This window comes from Frieseomelitta varia, unplaced genomic scaffold, assembly GCF_011392965.1.
Source record: "Frieseomelitta varia isolate USP_RPSP 00005682 unplaced genomic scaffold, Fvar_1.2 scaffold_875, whole genome shotgun sequence".
Lineage (NCBI taxonomy): Eukaryota > Metazoa > Arthropoda > Insecta > Hymenoptera > Apidae > Frieseomelitta > Frieseomelitta varia.
In genome coordinates this window covers 292,372-303,862 of record NW_025110673.1, presented here as the reverse complement: position 1 = coordinate 303,862, position 11,491 = coordinate 292,372, and the positions used below count along the sequence as shown (strand labels likewise).

General features: G+C 21.9%; 4 protein-coding genes and 1 long non-coding RNA gene across 7 annotated transcripts; 1 reads left to right on the top strand and 4 right to left on the bottom strand.

The window, feature by feature from the left end:
• The first annotated feature begins 185 nt into the window (after positions 1-185).
• LOC122536879 (cytochrome b-c1 complex subunit 10-like) lies at positions 186-730 on the top strand. The gene is made up of 2 exons (XM_043669642.1): positions 186-381; positions 564-730. The coding sequence occupies exons 1-2, from the start codon at positions 341-343 to the stop codon at positions 676-678; spliced, it is 156 nt and encodes a 51-aa protein (XP_043525577.1). The 5' UTR covers positions 186-340; the 3' UTR covers positions 679-730.
• LOC122536882 lies at positions 729-1,515 on the bottom strand. The gene is made up of 3 exons (XR_006308502.1): positions 1,210-1,515; positions 980-1,075; positions 729-906 (listed from the first exon to the last, which is right to left on the bottom strand). It is a non-coding gene; the product is annotated as an uncharacterized LOC122536882 (long non-coding RNA).
• Positions 1,516-1,741: 226 nt separating this feature from the next.
• LOC122536865 lies at positions 1,742-6,802 on the bottom strand. The gene is made up of 10 exons (XM_043669604.1): positions 6,528-6,802; positions 5,029-6,447; positions 4,596-4,954; positions 4,147-4,500; positions 3,799-4,069; positions 3,314-3,729; positions 3,016-3,240; positions 2,451-2,926; positions 2,267-2,378; positions 1,742-1,951 (listed from the first exon to the last, which is right to left on the bottom strand). Exons 1-10 carry the CDS (start codon positions 6,541-6,543, stop codon positions 1,796-1,798), a joined length of 3,804 nt encoding a protein of 1,267 aa, XP_043525539.1. The 5' UTR covers positions 6,544-6,802; the 3' UTR covers positions 1,742-1,795.
• A 189-nt stretch (positions 6,803-6,991) lies between these two features.
• Positions 6,992-9,823, bottom strand: LOC122536871 (major facilitator superfamily domain-containing protein 12-like). 3 transcript variants are annotated; one of them, XM_043669626.1, is made up of 8 exons: positions 9,755-9,823; positions 9,111-9,440; positions 8,827-9,034; positions 8,542-8,753; positions 8,110-8,469; positions 7,882-8,032; positions 7,654-7,772; positions 6,992-7,151 (listed from the first exon to the last, which is right to left on the bottom strand). In XM_043669626.1, exons 2-8 carry the CDS (start codon positions 9,415-9,417, stop codon positions 7,057-7,059), a joined length of 1,452 nt encoding a protein of 483 aa, XP_043525561.1. In that variant the 5' UTR covers positions 9,418-9,440; positions 9,755-9,823; the 3' UTR covers positions 6,992-7,056. The 3 variants fall into 3 exon arrangements, with proteins under 3 accessions (XP_043525561.1, XP_043525562.1, XP_043525560.1); XM_043669627.1 differs by having other exon boundaries at positions 9,704-9,763; XM_043669625.1 differs by lacking the exon at positions 9,755-9,823 and having other exon boundaries at positions 9,111-9,501.
• Positions 9,824-10,189: 366 nt separating this feature from the next.
• LOC122536878 (ribonuclease kappa-B) lies at positions 10,190-11,197 on the bottom strand. Its single transcript, XM_043669641.1, has 2 exons — positions 10,995-11,197; positions 10,190-10,675 (listed from the first exon to the last, which is right to left on the bottom strand). The coding sequence occupies exons 1-2, from the start codon at positions 11,061-11,063 to the stop codon at positions 10,439-10,441; spliced, it is 306 nt and encodes a 101-aa protein (XP_043525576.1). The 5' UTR covers positions 11,064-11,197; the 3' UTR covers positions 10,190-10,438.
• Between the last annotated feature and the right edge of the window lie 294 nt (positions 11,198-11,491).

Genomic DNA, 11,491 nt, shown 5'->3' with positions numbered 1-11,491 from the left:
AATGAAATGAAAGAACACTAGATTTATAATTTACAGAACTAAACTAAAATATTTTGTTTTAAAAATTTACAATACTTAATATGTTGAAATATTTTATTTTAGTAATATATACATCTGAAGTTTTCCTTTTAGATTTTTACAAATAATGAATTGCAACTATCATTCAATTACTTGAGGTTGGTATAACTAATCAAAAGTAGTAACAATTTAACATTTTCAGGTGGCAATAGAGAAAAGTTATCTCTCTTTAAGCTCTTATATCGTATAATCATACTTCAATATAGTACATTTATAAATCGCCTAGAAATTTTAAGTGTGAGTGCTATAAAGATATCAAAAAATGCGATTAGGGAAAAAACATTTTGAAATTGCTACAAGATGGTAAATGTTCTTCAAATGATATATCGAACAATTCATTATTAATTATTTAACTAATTCATCAAACTAAATTTCATACTTAATGTTAAAATTATATAACATTTTCTACAACATATCAATCATAAGATTAAACTAATATTTTTATAATTTTGTACCATAATATATAACAAATCTCTTATAAATAGGATTCCGTCAATAGCGACGTATGGAACAGCTGCTGGTTTGGCATTGATCTATTTTACTGATTGGAAAGCAGTATGCATATATATACCTTTTTATGGAGACAAATTCAAGAACTAATTTTCTAAATATTTATTGTAATGTGTTACTTAATAAATTATAGTATTATATAGTTTTAAATGTATTATTTATTACACATGCTACATTCTAATGACAATACACAGTTTTCAGATGATTTCTACTTTTGATAGATTTGTGTCTCTTTCTTTATATTTCTCATATAACATATTTGCCTCTCTTTTAATTTTCTCCCTTTTGCGTAATGCAACGTGCTGTTCGAAATAATCTCTGTACATAAAATTAATATTATATATCTTCTTTTTTTATCACTTAATAATACAAACAACATAATTATATTTACTTATAAATAAAAAAACATCCTACAAAGAGACCCACACCAAGAAGTAGCTTACTTCCAGGATGTAAACGAAATTTGTATTTAGCCATGAGATGCTTCCTATAAGAAAAAAAATACTTTTAAGTATTATATTAATAATAAATTAGACTTAAATTACCTTATAATAATATAATTAAAAACAAACTAAATTTTTATAAAAAATAAAAATGCTTAGATTGTTTATCCTAACTTACTTTATTTAAATTTTCGTTAGCAAAATTCTTCTCAGCGTATTGTTTTAACGGTTCATTCCAAATATAATAACCAGTAAGAGCACCTAATATAATGACTACATAACCTCGACGAACAGGTAAACGAAAAAATCCCATAAATAATTATTTTTATAATATAAAAATTTAATAATTATTATAATCTTAAATATAAATACGAAATTCAAATTTATATTATACTTTCAGTGAGAGTTTAGAAAGCAGAATATATTTTTTATAAGTAGATACATGAATGGAACTATTGGACTTGCAGTATCATTACTATACAATGTTACGTAATTTCTATTCCCTACATTTTTGCATTTTATTCAAAAATTTTATTTTTATAAGGACATTAGGATATAATAAAATGTAAGGATATTAAATAGAAAGAAACATAATTTTATAGTAAATAATACTATCATTAACAATTTAATTCAATAATATTAAAAAACTTTCTAATAAAAAAATTATGTAATAATTTTAATACAAATATATTTTTGATCGATATTAAAATATACTTATATATTATATACATATAAATTTGTAAATATTGTTTTACAATGATTATTCAAATTTTTCCAATAAATTTATGAAATTTATTATATGTATCTAATTGAATTTTGAAAATTTCTTGCATTGAAACAGGTAGTATTCGCGATAATAAAGCAATTCCATGTTGGTCGCATATACTGATTAATTGATTTATACAATGTTGCATAGAAACCTAAAAACAAAAACAAATTTAAAATAATATATATTATATTAATTATTATACATTTATTAAAAAAATTAAAAGGAAATACAATATTGATCACTTAAAAATCTGCTATCTAAGACAATATTTGAATATTTATCTGAATAAATAGAATTTTAAGAATTGATAATAAAATAATAAGATAATAGTATTAAATGTCATCAATAATAACTAAATACCAATGACAATTAAATGTTTTAATCACATGATGCAGATGGTTTAAGAGACAGTACTGTATACAATATTATTAAATATGTAAATGTATAAAAAAATAAAAATCCTTACCTTAACAAAATTTGGTATTGAACTTTCTGAAAATAATTTCAACAAATCTGCTATTACATAAGGACTTAGTCGAATCATATCTTTCTTTAATTTTATTAAGGAACTTGTAAACCTATGCACAGAATAGAGCAGTTTGAAACACATTTATATTTTTTCTGCATTATATAAAAAATATTTTACTTACTTTTCAATATCTAATGCAACACACTTAAATGTGTGTTCTTCAGATTTATTAATAATGTATTTGGATTTATGTACAAAAATTTTTAATACTTGTCTATATAATGTCAATAATAAAGATATCCTGTCATTAATTAGATTTGTTCTCATTTTTAGTAATACATTACATAGTGCTAATGTATCACTACATATTACTATTGTATTTCCTTGCAATGATTTTAAACTAAGAATTATACTCGTATCAATAATGTATCCAGGAAGATACAAATGTTTAGTAACAAGAATATTATAAATTAATTTCAATAAATTTGGCCAAAACTTTTCTAGTACATTTACAGTTTGTATTGTTTGAATTAAATTACTGATAGCTGTTAGACGTAATTTATTGCGATCATTGGACATATTTGTTTTTAATATAGCATTCCAGATAAAACAAATATTTTCTAGATCATTTACTTCAGCATTTAAAAGTGCTTTAACCTGTAATAAACCAAATTAATTAAGAAATTAGATTATTGATAAAATGTCATACAATTATATAAATATTTATGTATAATTATTAAACATACTAATCGATTATGTAATTCTTCAGTAAAGTCAGAAAATTCTTTTAGTTCACTTGATGCTAATAAAGGTGAAAGTACATCTATACATGGGTATTTAAATAAAGTATTCCAAATTGCTTTTGTAGTTTGATTTGTTATGTGAAATACTTTTTTATTATGTAAAATAACAACCATGAGTTGTAAACCATCTTGCAATAATTCATTTGTAATTTTGTTATTTTCATTGTTCTGTTAAACAAACATTTTATTATTATATGATTTAAATTTATTAGAAATATAGTTTGATTATGTTCATATTTACCATAAATATATCTTGAATTACTGATTCTGTAATGGTCTTTAATTTTTCATCAATGTTTTCATTTTTAATACCAATCCTTAATAGTAAATTTAATATTTTTATCTCATCTAAATTCGTTATTTTAAAAGATAGAGCTTTTGTAACAATTTTGATTAATCTTTTTTCAGCCTTTTTAATTATTATTTTTTGGTCAACATCTAATTTTGATTTAATACGTTCCATGGATTCTAATAAGGAAAATATATTCTTATTACAATTACTAAAAGATTTTATTAATCTTTTCAAACTTTTATATGAACAATTCTTCAGAAACAATTCCAATAGTTTTTTAAATGTTTTGTTTTGTGGTAATAATTGTAATAATAAAAAAGGATCTACATATTGAAATACATCAATATTAGACCTTTCCAAGAGATCTAAAAATGAAAAAAGTTTTTATACATTACTACTTTATTAAATATCAACTAAATGAATATAAAGCATACCTGAAAATATTATATTGCATAAAGAAATTATTTCACTACTCTGATTACATTCCATTCTAATAGCAAATATATACATAAGTGTTATTATTTTTAGATTAGTATTCAAAAACATTAATGGCAAATGGAGCAATACTTCTAAATATACTTTAATTTTACATAAAACTACATTCTGTATTTGTGTCCATTTATTTACTAATAATTCTCCTTTTAAAGACATTAATATGTCATTTATTTTGTCACATTCAACAATTTCAGTTTCAAATAACAATTCCTGGAAGGATAAATATTATTTAATTGTTTTATTAATTTTACATAATTTATTTCAATATTAGAAAAATATGTACTTACTGCATTAAAATATTTACTCATAGATTTTGTCACACTTTCCGTTGTTAAATATCCAATTTGTATAAAAATACAAGATAATATGAATATAATGAATCTTTTATTTTCTTGTAAATCATTTTTTTGTAATATTTTCACCCATTCATTAAAATTATCTGCAGTAGAAGTCATATCCGTTAATAATAAATGTGTTAATTTCAAAACTTGTTCATTACTCAAAGACGGTATTATTTCTGTATCAGATTTTAATATTAAGCTCCAACAATTTTCTAAACCACCTATCAAATTATCAAATATAAAAAAAGATTCATTTAACGTAGTACGAGGCATCTTCATTTGTTGTAAAATAAGTTTATTCTGTAATCATAACACAATATGATGAAAAATGAATTTCCATAAATCAATTTGACAAAGATAATCAAACAAATAATGATAAAATTTTAATAACATACCATAATGTTTTTACAATCTTCATTATCAAATTTTTTAATTTTTTTAATTAGTTGCTTCCATTGAGTCTCTGATATTGATAATACTAAATTTTCTAAAACAGTATTTGTCATATAATATTTCAGAGCTCTTTGTGTTTCATTCCAAGAGAATATTGCAGTTAATAATATCATAACTGGTCCATCATGATTTAAACATAATGTTTTAATCAGTAAAAGTGATAAAATATTTCTTATATCATTAAAGGCATTTATAAATTTTTTGCAGGAAGTAGATGTTCCACTATATTCAAAAATGCATATACCATCTAACAATGTAATAAGTAATTCAACTGTTGCTTGTAATATTAAAATATTTGTGCCTATAATAGATAAAAAAGTATTAAAATATATAAAAATCAAATATGATTTCATTATTATTTGTGATTATTCTTACTGATATTATTAGGTTGTAATATTTCCAAGCAATCAGTCCTTAAATGATATGTCAGTGTTCTTAACATAACTACACTTTGTGAATTTGTTATATTAGCTATAGTTTTCATTAATTTTTCTTTGAATTCACTTGAAAAACACATGTTATTTTCTGTAGATGATATACAAGACAAAGTATCTTTTAAAGTTATTAATATTGCTGAAATTAATTTTTCCTCCTCTCTTAGATGTATAAAAGCATCCAAAATAGATATCATTAAATGTTTATATTCCAATGCTGTTTTTTCTATAAATATTCTTCTTAATATATTTTTAACTCTTCTCTCAATTATAAGAGGATTAAAATAACAAAATTGTATTAAAAGATCGTAATCTGTGTCACTTATACTTTTGCTTATTAAAATATCATCAATTATATTTTGACAATAATCAAATAATGTAACATTATATACTTTATTATCAAAATTAAATGTTACATCATTTAAACACTTTAAAAAAGCATTCAAAATTTCTACTTTATATGTTCCAGAACACTCCACTAATTCTCTTAATATTATATCTAATATAACAGTGTCTGATTTGAAAGTAGTTATTGCCACACGGAAGAAAAAAGTGAATGTCATTAAATTACTCTGAAAATCTTTTGTTTTCGCATTTTCTGTTAAAATAGATAATAAATTTTTATATTGTGCTATATCTTCATCTTTCAGAAATTCTCCATTTTGACTATGTTTTCTTCCAAATATTAATTGTTGAATACATTTATGTGTTATTACACCTAGTCTATTAGTATTATCAGTACAATTATGGTCAATTAAAACACATAAAGGATTTAAGATATCACGTATAAATATGATTCTTAAACTATCTTTTGTGACAAAAGCAGATTTATAAATTTGTATTATATTTTCTATGACAGTAATTATTGTATTATATGCTGTTAGTATTAATTTATTGCTTCTGTTAATTAATGAAATTTTTATTCCTTCTATTGATTTTTCTTCAATATTAAGAACATATTTACAAATGTTGTTCACATATTCTAATAAAGACTTTGTTAAAAGTCCTAAATCTTCTGGATTATTAATAAAATATTCTTGAATCTTATCATTTGAAATTAATAAACTACAGCATTCAAAAACATCCTCATGTGTATAATTTACATTTTGTTGAAATGTTTCAATTAATACTGTTAACAATCTTTTTATCACATCAGTTTTAATATTCAAACATTTAATATTCAAACAATTTTTTAATGAATTCCAAGCTTTTTGATCTATGGAACATATATTACAAAGCCATTGTAGAATAAGCTCATTTTTATGTATTATTGGTACATCAATAGCAGAGAATGCATTTTCTGCTAATTTTAAACGTTTGGGTAAAGGTTCTTCGTCTGTATTTAGACGTTTCAATAATTCTATTAAATAAAAATATATTTATTTAATCATGTATTACTGAATTTTTGAAGGTTAGAATTTTAGTCACATGTTAACTTACCCACTGATAAAGACATTCTAAATACGTTTATCTTATATTAATATATTTAATTTTTAACACTTTTTCCAATATTTTTTTGTATAATGAATCATTTTAATATACCATGTATAATATGTTACAATTTTCACTCACAGTAGACACAAAACGTAAAAGGACTAAAACATAAAACTATAGTAAACAGGTATAATGTAGTATTTCATATCGCGTGGTAGAATCAATCTAATGAGGTTATTGTATAATTTCAATTACGTTTTAATAGTTAATTTAGTACAAAAATAAAAATATTTAAATAAACACTACATTATATTATTAAAATATATATGTAAAATTTTTATAAACCAAAAAATTATATTATTTTTTTAATTAAATTTATAATGTTAACAACATTTTAGTAATTTGTAATGATAATAATCAAACTACGTACTATTATTAATATTTAAAAAATATTAAATATAAGATAAAGTATTTATTTAAATATTTATTGTTATATACTACAAAAATATTATTTCAATTACTATCTTTTTTGATATTATGTAACATTCTCTGGTCTTATTGAAGGTTCATTCTCTGTTGTTGATGTAGTAATAGATATATTATCACGTTCAGAATGTAACGTGTTATATGCTGAAATAATTGTATTCACATTATGATGGTACTATGATTAATGCAATAATATTTTCATAAATAACACCAGTTCAAATTTGACAGATATTATGGAAAAAGATAATGAATTCAAAATATAATAATTCAAAACTTCAGCAATTTATGCATTCAAAAGATACTGATCTTTAGCATAAACCAATGATCTTTAAATTGGATTATTTTTTTTATTACTTCATTATTCTAACCCTTTATTACTTTTATTACTTGAGTATTATTTGTTTTTTGAAATTAATATCATATGTACTTACATATATTCTAGCCATATGATTTATTCACATTGTTATACTAATAATCATATACAACATCGATATAAAGATTTCTATCTTCAGAATATATGAATTATAGAAATGAAAATTTGATATTTGAATCATTTGAAATACATAATATCTCTCCATGATGCCTAATCAAACGATTACTGGTGTCTTTCAGAAATATATAATCATAGTTTGTTATAAATATGTACCTATATTGTGATGAAATGATTTTGTACATAACATCATTAATAGGCCAAATATTGCAGAAATAGCACAAACATAAACTAAAACATTTTTATAATAATTTTTATTATCGACCCAACAGCTTCTGAAAAATAAAAGACAGCGCTATTTAGTTTTGTTTGTTTCTAAAAACTTAATTTTAGTTTTATATAATTATTTAAATTATTAATATTTTAAAAAGAATATATACTAACAAATACTGAATAAGCATGACTGCTAATCCATTACAAAGTTTGTCTGCAAAACTCATAACACCATACACAAATGCACCACTATCAACATTTTGACCTATGAAATCTGCAGTGATACCAAGACTAGTCACCAACATAATAGAACCTGCAGATCCTGCAATAAAAAAAAGTTAATATTTGAATATATTTTATTTATATTTAATTTTAAGAACTTAAGTTATGTAATATTACCTAATATTAAAGATACTGGATAGATGTGATATTTTGTATATGTTAAACCAGTACCAAATTGTATCCAAATACAAGCACATATACCTAATATAACACCAAAACAGTATGAAATTTTTCTACCTAGTTTTGTATTCAATCTTTCTATAATTAAAGACATTACAAAACTACTCAAGTACATTATTAAAGGAATAGTAGCTAAAGATGTAGCTGGCATATTTAATGATTCATGTAAATACAAAGGAATGTAAATTTGTGATAAGTTTATAAATAAACGAGTAGGCATATATATACAAGCTACTTGATATAATTGGACATTTTTTAATATTAATAATACTGTTCTTGTGTTTCTATGCAATGGACCTAGATGTAATAAAATAGATATTAAAATAAATATAAATTTTTATCATTGAATAAATAAAGAATTAATCTTACTATTAGAATTATTAACAAAGTTTTCTTTAACAAAGATATGAAATAAAATAGATGTTATAATTCCAACTCCAATTCCAATAAATACAACTTCTTGAAATTTCTTTGCATCATCAGGCCCAATTTGAGGATTTGAATCCTTAGTATTTGTTATATGTAATACTGTCCATGTAATACAGTAAACAAAAACATTTGAAAGGACAGTAAAACTGTATCTAAATGAAGTTATTAAAATTATAATTTAGTCAAAATATTTTAAAAATCTTTGTAATAATTGAAAAGATATACCTTATTGCTATGAGTTCTGTTCTTTCATATTGAAAAGGTGTAAGTTCTGGAACTAGAGACAAATGAGATATTTGTACTGCAGCCCAACCAAATTGAAAGATTATGACAAACGCTGCATAATAAACTAATTGAGCCCATTCATGAGAAGTTTCACATCCAATACAATGTGAAAAAATAAAAGGAAATGCAAATAGTATGCATAAGGTACCTATAATCAATATATAGGATCAATAATATATATACAAATGATAATTATTATTATTATTGTTATTATTATAATATACCTATTAAATGCCATGTTTTTCTTCTCCCATATTTACATAACCAAAAGTCATCATTCTTATCAGAATGAAAACCAATAAAAGGAGTAGCTAAAGCATCTGCTATTTGACCAATAAGTAAAATTATTCCAGCTAAGGTTGAATTAAATCCAAGTACCAAATGAAAAAAAACTAATAAATATGTAAACCACATAGAAGCACAAATGTCATTTAAAACATGTCCAATTCCATATAAAAGCTTTCGAGAAAAAGGAAGACGTATTATTTCACTATAGTCATTAGTTATAGTTACAATCTGTTCATTTTCCATTGTAATTAATGCAGTGTAATACTCTGAAATTGAATGCATAATAATATTAACATAACCAATAACATTAATATAATAATATAATAATAGTGATACAAAAAATCATTAAATATTATATAAATATATATGTATAAAACTATCATAAATTATTATGAATATAGGTAACATTTAAAATTTATTAAAACATGAATTTATTCTCTGAATATTTAATAAAAATTATCTATCTATATATAATATGTGTATATAATTATATATATATTTTTTTTATTTGTAATATATAACACTAGACCTGGATAATTAAAGTGACTAATTTATATAGCAGATTTGAATTATACCTAACCTATCAACTATAAACTAATATTATTTACAATTTTACATGTATAAGTTGTATAATTTTATATATATAAATATTATAAAATGTATCTCAAGATTTTAAACATTATAACAATTAAAAACTTGAAATCTTTTCTTATTTCAATACATGACATATATTAAATTTGAACGCAATATAGAACATTGACGAAAATGACAGATTGCCGATAATGAACATATTAATTACTTACATGAATATTACGCATGGATAATCACATATTTACAAAAGTTGAATATTTAACAATTAATATTTAAATAATATTATATATATCGCACGAATATGGAATTTTATTATATATTAATTTTAAAATTCTGTTGATTAGTTATTTTCACCAATTTAATTTAGAACTTCAAAATACTATGGATGAACAAAAAAAATATTTCACATTATAATAAAAATAAATTCAACAATAATTTTATCGTATATTTTCACATATATATACAATATGAAGTAATCTACATTTTTCTATTTTACACATTTATATCATAGTACAATATACTTTAAACAGCAGTTCATTGTTAACATTAAAATGCAATTGAAAAGATCTGTTGTTGAAATTTATATTTAGTATGTTCCTAAATATATTTTTATTTATAATATATTATTATACTATATACTTATATGTATTTTTTTATTTAATTATATAACTTTTTAAACACTTAAAGATGATCTTGAATTTATATAAAATTGATGTCCAGAAAATAAGAATGTAAGAACATAAATACAAGCTGCAATCCAACAGTTATATGCATTTTGTTTATAACCCCTATCTGCTACAGCATAGAAAGCTGTAGCTTTTGTAAAAGTTGGTTCTCCTTTTTCTTCTTCTATTGGAAGATCTTCTACTAAAGCTACACTTTTGGTATAGAAGAATATTCCCATCAGGAGCTGCAAAAAATAAATAAAATAAATTCCACAGACTACAGTTTTTAAAAAAATGTATGAAAATTATATTTGCTTTTCATATTAATTGTAAATAACAAATATTAGTTTAATCAATAAATTCTGTAATTATTGAAAAATTGATTACAAATGAAAGCTAATCAATTGTTTTTTCCAAATAATATCAAATAATTAAAATCAAACTAAATTTAAATATATAAAATGAATTCTCTTACAATTTGTTAATGTACAATAAGTAATTGTTAAGTTTAAGATTTTTCAATATATTTCAAATATATTGATTTTAGGTTAAAAAATAACTTACTAGTTGAAATATACCCCAAACAGATAATATTAAGCCACATAGGGCATATTTAGGTCCACATATCTTCATTTTTTTGCCAAGTTATTTTCTTTTACTTTTGTATGTAGCAACTTAAAAAGAAATCTACTTACTACTCGTAATTTACTACACCCTCAATAATCATATGATTTTTATTGTTCACTAATATCGGATATCGATATCTCGAAAGAGTACATCCGGTATTTGAAAATTTGTGTTACGTATTGGTTAGAACAACGTATATCGTTATTTTACTAATATTTGTTTATTAATTAAATAGGACTATAAAATTTAAAATAAAAATAGATGAAAAAATTATATAATATTTGTATTTGTATATTTTATGATGGACAATATTCATCTATGTTATCTTATATTATTTTAAATATTATATGTTTAAGTGAAATAATAAAGATTTTCTTATATGATAATACATTAATTGTTCTTATAGTATTACAGATATTATTCATTATTAGTAT

Excerpts from the sequence above, each read along its gene's own strand:
- LOC122536878 (XM_043669641.1), bottom strand. The coding sequence starts at position 11,063 with ATGAAGATATGTGGACCTAAATATGCCCTATGTGGCTTAATATTATCT. Across the intron at positions 10,676-10,994 it reads TTTGGGGTATATTTCAACTA|CTCCTGATGGGAATATTCTT; the intron begins GTAAGTTATTTT and ends TATTTTTTGCAG.
- LOC122536871 (XM_043669625.1), bottom strand. The coding sequence starts at position 9,456 with ATGCATTCAATTTCAGAGTATTACACTGCATTAATTACAATGGAAAAT. Across the intron at positions 8,470-8,541 it reads CTTTGTTAATAATTCTAATA|GTCCATTGCATAGAAACACA; the intron begins GTAAGATTAATT and ends TATTACATCTAG. Across the intron at positions 8,033-8,109 it reads TCCAGTATCTTTAATATTAG|GATCTGCAGGTTCTATTATG; the intron begins GTAATATTACAT and ends TTTTTATTGCAG.
- LOC122536865 (XM_043669604.1), bottom strand. Across the intron at positions 4,501-4,595 it reads AAGATTGTAAAAACATTATG|AATAAACTTATTTTACAACA; the intron begins GTATGTTATTAA and ends TTATGATTACAG. Across the intron at positions 2,379-2,450 it reads GTTGCATTAGATATTGAAAA|GTTTACAAGTTCCTTAATAA; the intron begins GTAAGTAAAATA and ends TTCTGTGCATAG.
- LOC122536879 (XM_043669642.1), top strand. The coding sequence starts at position 341 with ATGCGATTAGGGAAAAAACATTTTGAAATTGCTACAAGATG. Across the intron at positions 382-563 it reads TTTGAAATTGCTACAAGATG|GATTCCGTCAATAGCGACGT; the intron begins GTAAATGTTCTT and ends TCTTATAAATAG.